Source organism: Sus scrofa, chromosome 1 (assembly GCF_000003025.6).
Source record: "Sus scrofa isolate TJ Tabasco breed Duroc chromosome 1, Sscrofa11.1, whole genome shotgun sequence".
Taxonomy (NCBI): domain Eukaryota; kingdom Metazoa; phylum Chordata; class Mammalia; order Artiodactyla; family Suidae; genus Sus; species Sus scrofa.
The window spans coordinates 161,835,172-161,849,265 of NC_010443.5; the positions used below are offsets into that span (position 1 = coordinate 161,835,172).

At 46.8% G+C, this 14,094-nt stretch overlaps 1 protein-coding gene across 6 annotated transcripts in view; it reads right to left on the bottom strand.

Moving 5' to 3' along the window:
* LOC100627702 (O-acyltransferase like protein-like) overlaps positions 1-14,094 on the bottom strand; it is a 73,304-nt gene that overhangs the window by 43,816 nt on the left and 15,394 nt on the right. For 5 of the 6 annotated variants that reach the window (XM_021099968.1, XM_021099955.1, XM_021099951.1 and 2 more), the window contains exons 3-5: positions 13,414-13,492; positions 3,897-4,038; positions 1,243-1,469 (exon numbers count right to left, since the gene is read on the bottom strand). In XM_021099968.1, the coding sequence (XP_020955627.1) occupies positions 1,243-1,469; positions 3,897-4,038; positions 13,414-13,492 (448 nt within the window). The remainder of the gene's footprint in view (positions 1-1,242; positions 1,470-3,896; positions 4,039-13,413; positions 13,493-14,094) is intronic. The other variant, XM_021099957.1, reaches the window with a different exon arrangement.

The window sequence follows — 14,094 nt, forward strand, 5'->3', positions numbered from 1 at the left end:
AAATTTTGTTTTATTTTTATACTTCTCTTTGGCTAAAAGAAGGAAATTTTGTGGCCCTCAGGGGCTCTGTCAAAAATTATGCCACATCTTCTAAAAGAATTTGCATGTGAAGCTATTCCAGTTTCAGAATGTGTGTGTGTGTGTGTGTGTGTGTGTTCTCTTTGCCTAATGGACAGGTAGAAGTGAAGCTAATGCTCTTGAATTTTTTTTTTTTTAAGTGGCCGCACCTGCTGCATATGGAAATTCCCAGGCCAGGGATTGATTTCAAGCTGCAGCTGCGACCTTGACCTATGCTGCAGCTGTGGCAACACTGGATCCTTAATTCACTGTGCTGGGCCAAGGATGGAACCCTTGTCTCTACAGCGGCAGTCAGATTCTCAACCCACTGCTCGAAGGCTGGAACTCCTAACGCTCTTGATTTGTAACTAAACAAAACCCAGCAGGACTTCTCCCTGCCCAGCTTCTTGCTACTGGGTGGGGTTGTCTATTTCTGGCTCAGGTACACTCTGCCATGTTTTAATCCCCTTGTGTTGCACACTCAGTGCCCTGGCTTCAGTTTATATGTAAATTATTCACCCTGACGATGCCAGGGAGGCTCTGTGAGGCATCTGGGTAGCTGTGACACTGAAAATAGATATTGTGCTCATGGAATGGTCCCTTAGAGGATTACGGTGGTGAAACCCAAACTCTCCTCTGACCTAGACTTTGAGTTGCAAAAAAGAACACACTGGATACTTGTACCCCAGAAAGAAAGCCTTAACACCTGATGATACACAAAGACTGGATTGTAACGAGCAGAGACCCAGCCTCCACTCCCTGTTAGAAGCTGGGGGGCAGCACTAGACTCCAGATCTGCATGGCTATTTTCTTTTTTTTTTTTTTTTTTTTGTCTTTTTGTCTTTTGTTGTTGTTGTTGTTGTTGCTATTTCTTGGGCCGCTCCCGCGGCATATGGAGGTTCCCAGGCCAGGGGTCGAATCGGAGCTGTAGCCACCGGCCTACGCCAGAGCCACAGCAACGTGGGATCCGAGCCGCGTCTGCAACCTACACCACAGCTCACGGCAACGCCGGATCGTTAACCCACTGAGCAAGGGCAGGGACCGAACCCGCAACCTCATGGTTCCTAGTCAGATTTGTTAACCACTGCGCCACGACGGGAACTCCCTGCATGGTTATTTTCTAAGAGCGAAGTCATCTAAGTCACCTCTCATGGGTGGACTTGCTTTGATAAAATGAATGCTTACTTTTTCCTCTGCTCGGGGTTCCTGACAGCCAGAGTTGGGCCAGGCCACCCAGCCATTGGGTTCTACTTCTTTGCTCATTCTTCCCCAGCTCTCTCAAAGGCAGACTCCCGTAAGTGGCCGGATGTGCCCCATGAGCGGGTGACATCTTGGGGTCTGGCCCCAATCCCACGGTTGCCACATAGACAGTTCCAGCCAGAGGAAGGGCAAGGCCCAGCGAGGTGAGGAGCCTGCAGGGAGAAAACACACATGTGACCAAGGCTGACCTCACCAGGGCACCAAAGTAAGATGCAGAGAAAACAGCCCAGTGGAAAACAAAACCACATCCAGCCCCCTACTGAAATACAGGCAAATGTTAAGAGTATTAAGAGTTAGGAGGGGCTTTCTAAGAAAAAACAGTGAAAGAAACTACAAAGTCAAAGACTCATGGGGAGTTCCCTGGTGGCACAGCAAGTTAAGGATTGGCATTATCACTGCTGTGGCTCAAGCTGGAGTTATGGCTCAGGTTCAATCCCTGGCCCTGGAACTTTCGCATGCCACAGTCACAGCCAAAAATAAAACAAAAACAAAAACAAAAACAAAAACAACTCATGGACTTAGGGATTTCACTCAACTCCCTATTATCACTGTAAAAATTAGGGAGACTCCCCCCCCCACCCCGTGGCTCAGCAGTAACAAATTTGACTACTATCCATGAGGACGTGGGTTTGATCCCTGGCCTCACTCAGTGGAGTTAAGGATCCAGCATTGCTGTGAGCTGTGTTGGTTACAGACACAGCTTGGATGCCACGTTGCTATGGCTGTGGCAAAGGCCAGCAGCTGTGACTTCGATTCAACCCCGAGCTTGGGAACTTCCACATGCCACAAGTGAGGCCCTAAAAAGCAAAATAAGATAAAATAAAGTAAAAAATAATAATCATAAACAAACAAAAAGCAACCAACATACTGAGGAAGATATATGCAGCAGAAATGACTAAGGAGTCATATCTTTCATCTATAGAATGAAACTTTAAAAATCAATAAGAGGGGCGTCGTGGCGCAGTGGTTAACGAATCCGACTAAGAACCATGAGGTTGCAGGTTCCATCCCTGCCCTTGCTCAGTGGGTTAACGATCCGGCGTTGCCGTGAGCTGTGGTGTAGGTTGCAGATGCGGCTCGGATCCCACGTTGCTGTGGCTCTGGCGTAGGCCGGTGGCTACAGCTCCGATTCGACCCCTGGCCTGGGAACCTCCATATGCCACGGGAGCGGCCCAAGAAATAGCAACAACAACAACAACATAAAGACAAAAGAAAAAAAGACAAAAAAAAAAAAATAAGAACCTGACTAATACAGATAGCAAAGGGAGTGAAGAGTATGAATAGCAGATAAACTTAGAAAGAAAAATTCTCTTATCAATTTTTTTAAAATGCAAATTAAACCAATCCATCTATCAAATTAGCACTAGTGTTTTGGTTGTTTTTGGTCGTGCCCATGGCATTCAAAAATTTCCAGGCTAGGAGTTCCCGTCTTAGCACAGCAGAAACGAATCCAACTAGGAACCATGAGGTTGTGGATTCAATCCCTGGCCTCCCTCATTGGGTTAAGGGTCCGGTGTTGCCATGAGCTACGGTGTAGGTTGAAGATGCGGCTCGGATTTGGTGTTGCTGTGGCTCTGGCGTAGGCCGGCAGCAACAGCTCCGATTAGACCCCTAGCCTGGGAACTTCCATGTGCCTCGGGTGTGGCCCTAAAAAGACAAGAGAGAAAAAAAAAAGTTTCCAGGCCAGGGAAAGAACCTGCGCCACAGTGATCAACCCAACCAGGCCACAGCACTGACAATGCCAGATCCTTAGCCCTCAGAGCCACCAGGGAACTCCTTGGCCCTAGTTTTCATAAAGGGAGTTTTGACACTGGTGGCAGAGTGATAAAACAGACATGGATATCCACTGGGGGCAGTAAAATGAGGTTTTCAGGAAAGCACCATATCAAAACCCAGCTCTGGGCCAAGTCTACTGCTATTAGTGTGTCCTAAGGAACAAAGACAGAGGCCAATAAGACTTAATGGGCAAGTTTGCTGAGGTGTTTGGGGGAGAAGCAATGCCTCGAATAAAAGAAATTAATCATGGGAGTTCCCGTCGTGGCTTAGTGGTTAATGAACCCGACTAGGACGCATGAGGACATGGGTTCGATCCCTGGCCTCGCTCAGTGGGATAAGGATCCGGCGTTGCCATGAACTGTGGGTCAGGTCGCAGACGCAGCTCAGATCCCATGTTGCTGTGGCTGTGCCATAGGCCAGCAGCTGTGGCTCCAATTCGACCCCTAGCCAGGAACTTCCATATGCTTCAGGTGCGGCCCTAAAAAAAAGAAAGAAAGAAAGAAAGAAAGAAAAAGAAATTAATCTTCAGTGGTCACGTGGTAAGAACAGGAATATCTGGGGATGGGACACGTTTCTTGGTGATACTGAAATCCCATCACATTTGGGCGTGACCCGCTTCATCTGGAACACTTTCAAATTTTCTTATTTAAGGTACATGGCATTCTCCCCTGCAAACTGACAGTGCTGACCAGACATCATTCAGTGGACAAAAATGAAATGGTTAAGTGGAGCTGGTGAGTGGAAGTTGATAAAACAGCCTGACATACACATCCCCACCGGGTACCTGAGATGCCTGTACTCACAGACACACTGCAGCAAACGTGTCCAACGGGAATAATCCAGTGGCGCATCTGGCCACACCCTCACCAGACGAGAAGGAAGAATTTATTGTAAAGAGAGGGAGAGAAGGTGCCAAAAACGAAGCATTTCTGAATCTTAAAATATCTACCAAGAGGAAAAAAAAAAAAAGATTGCATCAGTAATACTCCACTTTGCAATAAATACTTGACACTTTTCCAAGAGTTTTCATATCTATTGTTTCAAATCAAACGTTGGTATTAGAAGGGCAGCTGGCTTTTAATGTATCTGATTTACAGATGGGGAATATAAAGCACAGGGATGCTGGGACTCACAGAACTAGGAACTCACTCTTCGCCCAGCTGGAAGTGAACCACGAGTCTCCTGAATCCTTGGCCTGCTCAGGCCCTGCATCATTTCCCAGCATATGGCACTGAACAACAGAGCTTACAAAGGCCCTGTTGCTGACTCAAGTCTTTCTGTGAGCAGACACATGCAACATGAGATGGAAAAATAGGATGGAAGCCAAAAGCTGGGGGAATGTGCTGTCTGAGATTGAAGATAAGACACACCAACTTAGGACACAGCCAAGGAGTCACCACGAGAAATGGTTTGTAAAGATCCTAGTGGTAAGGAGGTCCTGTCTGGTGCAGTGAAAACAAATCCAACTAGGAACCATGAGGTTGCACATCATTATTTTGGATTATCCAATTCCAGCCACTGTGAATGGATATTCCACACCACCTGGCCTCACTCAGTGGGTTAAGGATCTGGCATTGCCATGAGCTGTGGTGTAGGCCGGCGGCTATAGCTCCGATTTGACCCCTAGCTTGGGAACCTCCATATGCCTCGGGTGTGGCCCTAAAAAAGCAAAAAAAAAAAAAAAAGAACACAGGGTCTGCAGTTTGGGAGTCACATCCATTGTGACTATCTGACCATGGGCAAATTAGTTTAATTGCTCCATGCCTCAGTTTCCCCCTTGGTACATAAGACAGAGGAAGTAGCACCTACCTCATAGGGCTGTTGTGAAAATTAAATGTAGCAAGAACTCTGAAGCACTTAGAAAGTGCCCGATACTGAGAGATCAGAAAATGTTGGTTGTCTTTATCATGATTGCCACTAGGTGGAAGGGCCAGAACCCACCCCAGATCTGTTGGAAGGTGAAGGGTGTGGTCTTTTTAATCCCCTCAGGCTACCTCATCGCACCCCACTACTAGACTTGCACATTCAGGAGTTTGGGGTTCAAGATATCTTGCTGTGTGACCCTAGGCAAGTCACTTCACCTCTCTGGGTCTCATTTTCTCATTTGTGTAATGAGGAAGGATGGAGTTGAACACAATGTATTATCAAGTCTCTTCCACCTCCAACATCCACAGTTCCCATGAGTGTGACCAGAGGCTTTCTGAAATGTCCAAATAGGCCACTAATAGGTTAAAAATGTGTGATTCTTTATGCGCCTACATTGTCACCTGTTAAGAGTTGAAGGAAACAAAAGGCAAGAGTTGTCTGTGGGTCCTCAGCACTGGCCAAGAGGGAGGGGGCTCCACCAATGGGTCCCACAAGGGCCACGGCAGCAAAATTACTCATTATCCAATTCCAGCCACTGTGAATGGATATTCCACACCAGCTACTTCCTGGGAGTATTTTAATTTCCCCAGTAAACTCTTACACTGGAAAAGAAGTGTACTGACAACCGACATGTCTATTCTCCTTGGAAGTTCTACTCTAATTTTTAAAAAATCAAATTTCAAGGAACCCCTTCAAGAGCCTCTGGCTGATATAAATCAAGACCTCAGCCTGATGCTCCCAGATGAACTGACAAAATCAACTTACTGCAAAGCAAAGCCCAGCTCCTCCCTGCGGTGACCTTCTGCGAACCCTCTCGAGGCTACTACAGCCAGAACCTCCCTTGTCACCTTTCGTGCACAGCACATATTGGAGGTCACAGAGAAATCCAAAATAATGATGTGAAACCTTTGTAGTTTACCTACCTTGTTTTTAACTTTAACTCAGAGCCCTCAGCGCAACAAAAATACCAGACAACAGAATTAGGAATAAAATGATAAAATATACCTCTGGGCTTCAAGATTACATTTCAATTACCTTCCATTGTTTTTAAAAGTGTGCTTTTTCTATCTGAATCCTCCCTTCCCAAGAAGCACAGGCTTAGTGGCAGCTGGAAGATGTACCCCTGTTGTTGCAAATGATAGCCTTTCTGCATCTAAATCATAGGGGTGCTGCCTCCCTGGCCCCGAAGCTGATGAAAGCAAGTTGTAACAGACATCACCTCGGCTGCCCCAGGGGAGACCCTGTCCGCAGGGCCAGCAGTTTGTCTGTGGATGAAATCTGAAGCGTTGGGCAGCACTGTCCAGACTCTGAAGGACACAGGAGACCCAGGTCCTGACTGCTGATTGGCAGAGCTGGAGGGTGATAACTTCTTCATCCTTGGGGTTACCACTGCCCCCTGAAGCCCAGAGGTATTCCAGGCTGGGTAGTGAGTGACCCTCCTCACTCTGCTCCCTCGATACGACACTTTTTGCAGTTTGGCAGTGACTTTTTTTTTTTGCTATTTCTTGGGCCACTCCCACAGCATATGGAGGTTCCCAGGCTAGGGGTCCAATCAGAGCTGTAGCCACCAGCCTACACCAGAGCCACAGCAATGCGGGATCCGAGCCACGTCTGCAACCTACACCACAGCTCACGGCAACGCCAGATCCTTAACCCACTGAGCAAGGGCAGGGACCGAACCCGCAACCTCATGGTTCCTAGTCGGATTCACTGCACCACGACGGGAACTCCCTGGCAGTGACTTTTAAACTCTAAATAGGAAGTTCCACTGATGGCTCAGTGGATTAAGAACCTGACTAGTATCTAGTATGAGGATGCAGGTCCAATCCCTGGCCTCGCTCAGTGGGTTAAGGATCCGGCGTTGCCACGAGGTGCAAAGTAGGTCGCAGATGTGGCTCTGATCCCATGTGGCTGTGGCTGTGGTGTAGGCCAGTGGCTACAGCTCCAATTCTACCCCTAGCCTGGGAACCTCCGTATGCCGCAGGTGTGGCCCTAAAAAGAAAAAAAAAAGAAAGAAAGAAAACACTTCTAAATAGCTCTGGCCCAAAAAGCCAGAACAGCTAAAAAGCCAGAACATTGCTAGAGGGGCAGGCGTGTGTGTGTGTGTGTGTGTGTGTGTGTGTGTGTGTGTCTGCATGAATGTTGGAGATCATAGAAGGAGCTAAGCTTGCTCACACTGAAGGCCTGCAGACACTCAGGCCCACCCCTTAAATCTCTAGCCTCAGTAAGATCCCACCCCTTTTCATTCCGAATGCTCTGTTCCTACACCACCCACTCTGGGTCCACCCCATCACAATTCTGGGGTCCTAGACACTCTCAGAGTGAATTGGAAGACATGGGCCAGGCTCCAGGGAGCATATGCCCTTGGCCCTATAGCATTTCACTCCATGAGGAGGACACAGCCAGAGGAAGGCCAGAGAAGGGTGGGGTCCCTGAAATATGGGGCCCAGGAGAAGGGCCTTCTTGCCAAGGTCTGAGGGCTGCACTGCAGACACCACTCCCCCTTCCTCCAAAGTGCTCTGTGGGTAATGCAAGGAGTTATTGTGAAAATAGCTCCATTTTCTCAATCAGCTCTCAGGGGAAATCCATGGGAGGACAAAGTGGGGGATGAAGCCCTCCCTTGGAGGCCTAGCACCTACTACACAGCCCTCATAATTCTAATAGGCAAAGCGAGGTGGAATCAGCTAGTAGAGCATAGAAAGAGGACAGTGTTTTTGTTTTTTTGTTTGTTTTTTTTTGATCGTTTTTTGTCTTTTTGCCATTTCTTGGGCCGCTTCCACGGCATATGGAGGTTCCCAGGATAGGGGTCCAATCGAGCCATAGCCATCAGCCTACGCCAGAGCCACAGCAACTCGGGATCCGAGCTGTGTCTGCACCCTACACCGCAGCTCACTGCAACGCCGGGTCCTTAACCCACTGAGCAAGGCCAGGGACCGAACCCGCAACCTCATGGTTCCTAGTCGGATTCATTAACCACTGTGCCACAACAGGAACTCCAAGAGGACAGTCTTGAGGAGCAAAATCTGCCACCCTAAAATGTGTCTCTCTAGCCTGCAGATTATATCAAACTAAAAACAATCAAGGCCCAAAAGACTCAGGAAGAACCTATGACCTTCCTCCTAACTCCCTAAAAGAATGTAGATAGGAGTTCCCTGGTGCCTCAGCGGATTAAGGATTCAGCACTGTTACTGCTGTGGCACAGGTTCAATCCCTAGCCCCAGGAGAATTTTGCAAGGCATGGGTGTGGCCAAAAAAAAAAAAAAAAGAATGTAGATAGAGGACCTGTTCCAGGGAGGGTGCTATCAGTACAGATTACTATAGTATAATAGGAACTACGTGTGTGGACAGGGAGGAATCCAGCGAAGTCTATTTTTTAAAATGCCTCTCTGTGTCCTATTGTTTCGTATAGCCCAGCAAACATTTGTTTATCAAATATTTGCCCTTATTCATCTTTCTGTAAATTGCCTCCCTTCCCTTTGAAGTCCCAACCCCTTGCCCGCTCTCCTCTCAGGCAACACATACACCTCACATTGCCTAGCTTGTCCTGGACCCTTTAGTCTCATGGAGCCCCCCGCCTGCACATGATTACATTTGATTTTTCCCCTGTGAATCTGGCTCATGTCAATTTAATTCTTCAGCCAGCCAGAACAACCTAAGAGGGTAGAGGAACCGCCCCCACAACGGTCTACAGCTTATTGTAAGGGACTGTGAAACACTGATTGTTAGCAGCTCAATAGTCATCACTTTGGGCCACTGCAAACTGAGACAATGTGATCACTTATAACATTATAACATTTCTGGAGTTCCCTCGTGGTTCAGCAGGTTAAGGATCCGGCGTCACTGCAGCACTGCAGAGGTTCAGGTTGCTGCTGTGGTACACACTCAATCCCTGGCCCAGGAACTTCCATATGCCATGAGCTGCAGCCAAAAAAAAGAAAAATTACAACATTTCCATCAGGACCGGAGTCAGACTGAGAGCAAGTCCCTGAGAATGAAAATGTATTGCCCTGCAGAGTTGAGTATGGATGAAATTTGCTAACTCAGTGTTAACAGACCCTTAAACTAAGCTCCTTCTTTGTCAGCCCTGTGCTTTCCCTGTGACTAGGTCAGGTTGTTTGCCTCACAGTTAAAGTTCAAAATTTGTCCGATGTTTATCAAGCGTGTTCTGCGTGCAGGGCCCTGGGTTAAGTGTCTGTGAGTCACCACCTTCCCAATTCTCATGTTTAAAGAACCTTAGATAATCTAGCCAAACAAGGAACTAGCTATTAGTGTTCTGGATTGAATTATGTGCCCCCTCCAAAAAAAATTCCAGCTCTAACTCCTGGGAACTGTTGAGTTTGGTATTGGGAAATAGGGTCTAGGCAGAGGTAATCCACCTAAGATGAGGTCATCCTAGGCTAGGGTGGGTCCTCAACCCAGCGTGACTGGTGTCTTTAAACAGAGAGGGAAATTTGGACACAGAGAGACACACAGGGAAGAAACCTACATGATGATGGAGGTTGAGATGGGAGTGATGCATTTGAAGCCACCCAAGTTGGTTGTATTTTGTTGCCCTAGGAAACAGTAAGTGGTGCTGAAATACGCAGACATGAGCTGTTAAGGGAGCTAGCACAAACTGGGTTTGTGATTATCACACCCCAATTTTTTTTTTCTTTGTAGATACACCCATGGCATACCCGGGCTAGGGGTGGAATCACCGCTATAGCCACCAGCCTGTGCCACAGCCACAGCAACTTGGGATCCAAGCCACATCTGTGACCTACACCATAGCTCACGGCAACACCGGATCCTTAACCCACTGAGCAGGGCCAGGGATCAAACCTGCGTCCTCATGGATACTAGTTGGGTTCATTGCCACTGAGCTACGACGGGAGCCCCACATCCAAATTTTATCTAGACTCTCTGGTGTTCCATATTTTCATTCTCAGGAACTCCCACAAACTCTGTTGGTTGAAATTTTGTAACAGCCTACGGGAGCCACATCATGCAGTCTTTTGCCTAAAAGCAATACGTTCTGACCTGCCCTGAATACTTTTCCCTCTCTCTACTCTACAGGGCTCATTTCTTCTTCTCTGCCACTGTCTTCTCCTCACGTTGACTCCCTGCCCTCCTGCTCTGTTTGAATGGGTAAAATCTGCACAGACAGTTACTGCTGAGCCGGTTGCCTCTACATCTGTAGAAAAAATAATGGTAATGCCATCAAAAGGAATAGCTGACAAATCCTTTCCAGATGGGGACTTTTTCCCCTGGGCACAGATGTTCCCCTTTCTATTTGCTGCCTCTGTGCAGAAGCTGCATGAACACCTTGGTAGTGAGGACTAAATTCCACTCATATATCCACCCAAGTCAGCACCAGCTTCTTATTTCCTCAAAGAGAAAATATTTTTGTATTGATAATAACTGATAATAATTTCTAGTCTTCCATTTTATCAGCTATCAATTCTGGCTAATAAGCATAGCATTAGCCAGAAAAACTTGGCTGACAAATCTCTTAAATAATAATAACTATTAACTCATTAGAATTAGAGAGTCATTTATTTACTTGAATTGCTATTATAATAAAAAGTCTGGAAATTTATCTTTGTTTCAAGAGTATTTACGGTTGAAATTTAAATTTGATATATAATGGCTGGCTTTGCGGGGGTGAGGCTTGGCAGTGCCCAAGGCATTAAGATGTTCCAGGGCCAGGGATCAAACCTTTGCCACAGCAGTGACAACACCAGATCCTTAACCTGCTGTGCCACCAGGGAATTCCACAACTGGTTTTCTTTTCAACAGCACATAAAGTATTTGGCTAATAGAGAGGTAATATATCTCATGCTCCTGGGATAATCATAAACTCAGAGGACAATTTAAGGTTATTTTATCAAAAACTTACAGCAAGATCAACATTTAAAAGAGTTTTTAGGAGTTCCCGTTGTGGTGCAGTGGTTAACGAATCCGACTAGGAACTATGAGTTTGTGGGTTCGATCCCTGGCCTTGCTCAGTGGGTGAGGGATCCTGCGTTGCCTTGAGCTGTGGTGTAGGTTGCAGATGCAGCTCGGAACCCACGTTGCTGTGGCTCTGGCGTAGGCTGGCAGCTGTAGCTCCATATTAGACCCTTAGCCTGGGAATCTCCATATGCCGTGGGAACAGCACTAGAAAAGGCAAAAAGACTAAATTAATTAATTAATTAATTAATTAATGAGTTTTTAATAATGTGTGTGATATTGTGATATAATAAGAAATACATATTTGGCCTTCATCCCCAGTTCCTGGTACAGAACTCCTAAAGTCCCTGGGATTTCCTACAGAGGAGCATCTGTTCTCTTCATTATAAGCTACTTTCAACCACACTTGAGATTAAGCTGATCAGGTGACTCTGGGAGGAGGGGGCTGGTTGTCAGAGGAACCACCTCGTGATTAGAGGGTTGGGAGTTTCAGCCTCATCCCTAACCTCTTGAGAGGAGAGAGGAGCCAGGGATTGAGCATCAATGGCCAACGACTTCATCATGTCTACATAATGGAACCTCCATAAAAACCCTAAACAGAGCTTCAGCCAGCTTCCAGGCTGAAAGCATTAAGACTTGAGAGGGCGTGGAAGCTCTGTGTCTCTTCCCACTTAGCTCCCCCTATGCATCTCTTCCATTTGGCTGGTCCTGAGTTTTGTCCTACCCCCTTTTTTATTTTATTTTATTTATTTTATTTATTTATTTATGTCTCTTTGCCATTTCTTGGGCCGTTCCCTCGGCATATGGAGGTTCCCAGGCTAGGGGTCGAATCGGAGCTGTAGCCACCAGCCTACGCCAGAGCCACAGCAACGCCAGATCCGAGCCACATCTGCAACCTACACCACAGCTCACGGCAACGCTGGATCGTTAACCCACTGAGCAAGGGCAGGGATGGAACCCGCAACCTCATGTTTCCTAGTCGGATTCGTTAACCACTGCACCACGACAGGAACTCCCCTACCCCCTTTTTTAAAATTTTATTCTAGGGCTGCATCTGCGGCATACAGAGGTCCCCAGGCTAGGGGTCGAATCAGAGCTACGGCTGCTGGCCTACACCACAGCCATAGCAACACCAGACCCAGCCGCATCTGCGAACGCACACTGCAGCTCACGGCAATGTTGGATCATTAACCCGCTCAGTGAGCCCAGGGATTGGACCTGCATCCTCATGGATACTAGTTGGGTTTGTAACCCACTGAGCCACAACAGGAACTCCGAGGTTTGCCCTTTATAATAAGCCAGTAAGAGTAAATTATGTGTTTCCCTGAGTTCTGTGAGCAGTTACAGCAAATTATCAAGCCCAAGAAGAGGATTCTAGGAAAAAATCAGTCAGGAGAACCCCTAATTTGTATCCCATTTGGACGGAAGTAGAGTGTAACATCAGGACCCACTACTTACAACTGGTGTCTAAAGTGGGTGGAGGTCTTGTGGAACTGAGACCATCATTTGTGGGAGAGCAAGAGCTCCGGATTGTTAGCATTGCAACTGCAGAACATGAGGAGGAAACACACATTTGGTGTTGGACGCATCCTGTGCATAGAGAAACTGTTTTCTTTTTGTTTGTCGGTTTGTTTGGGTTTTTTGGCTGAGCCCGTGGCTTATAAGAGTTCCCAGGCGAGGGACTGAACCCTGGCCACCACAGCAGTGACCCAAGCCACAGCAAGGACAACACCAGATCCTTAGCCATGAGGCTACCAGGAAACTCCATGCTGGTTCTTATAATCAGAATAAATACAAAAGACATTAGCAGGAAGTATTTCAGGCTTTAAACCTCTTCCTTTGACCATTTTGAAAGAGTTCAAGGAAATCAAACCAGTTTCCACATGGACCACAATGTCATTCTGCGTGGCTGAGGTCAGACGTGATCGTAACGTAACAGAGCGTCTGGAACAGACTAAACGTCATGGTCCACCCCTCTCTGTACAGAGGAAGAGGCTAAAGCAGGGGAAGATTAAGTGATTGGCCCAGGATCACACAGCTGGGAGGTGACAACCAGGACCAAATGCTGGCCTGTTAACACTAATCCATTACAACACATTAGCCTCACACAATCCTAGTTCAGAATGGCTTTCTGGATTTGGCACCTGACCCATTTCCACACAGATCACAGCAGAGAACACTCACAATATGAAAATCAGATGCCACCCGACACCTTCTCTCAGGCCTCACCAGGCAACTGAGAGTGAGGGAAGACAAAGTTTAAAATATTATTACATAAAGATCTATACCTACCTTCTCTTTAATGTCTTTCTCCTCCTCTCTACCCATTCCCTTCCGATTCTCCCACCTCCACGCCCAAAACCCCCCTCCCCAGCTCCATTAGTCTCAGTTTATTGGATTTATCAAGATGAAAGTTTGGCTCAATCCAAGGTTGGTTCAATGGTCAAGAGACTCCAATGAGTTGGGGTTATTCAAACTTTGTGCTGAGACAATAGTGTCACTTGGGTGTTCTTTTGGACCTACCCAGCCGAGACATCTCAGCCACATCCTCCTCAGCACAAGAATCAGGCACACACACGCCCACACTGTAGTCAGCTCCATCCTGGGAAACACAATACCACAACATTCCTTTATGTTAGCGGTCATAGAATGGATGCAGGATCGTTTTTAAGTAAGGCTGCTCCTGTACTACCCATAAATGGAACAGTTTGGGAGAAGGGAAAAAAATGGATTGAAAGAATGAAAGTTTGCTTCTTTGGAGATGGCTTTTCTGTAACAGAGTATTTCAAGTGAACTGACAGAACATCAAATGCACTCATATTTAAATACATATATGCTCCAAGGGTTAATGTAGCTGAAATTTTAAAAAGTAGCCTCCAGTGTGGGATTGTCTGCCCCAGTGTCTCCCACATTATAGGTCATTAAGAGTTAACACTTGGGATTCCCATTGTGGCTCATCAGGTTAAGAACCTGACTAGCATCCACGAGGATTCGGGTTCAATCCCTGGCCTCACTCAGTGGGTTAAGGATCCCATGTTGCCACAAGCTGCGGAGTAGGATCCAGCGTTGCCATGGCTATGGTGTAGGCTGGCAGCTGCAGCTGCAATTAGACCCCTAGCTTGGGAACCTCCATATGTGCAGCCCTAAAAAGAAAAAGAAACATTTAACACTCCTACAATTTTCAACAAATTTGCTGAGTTGCCA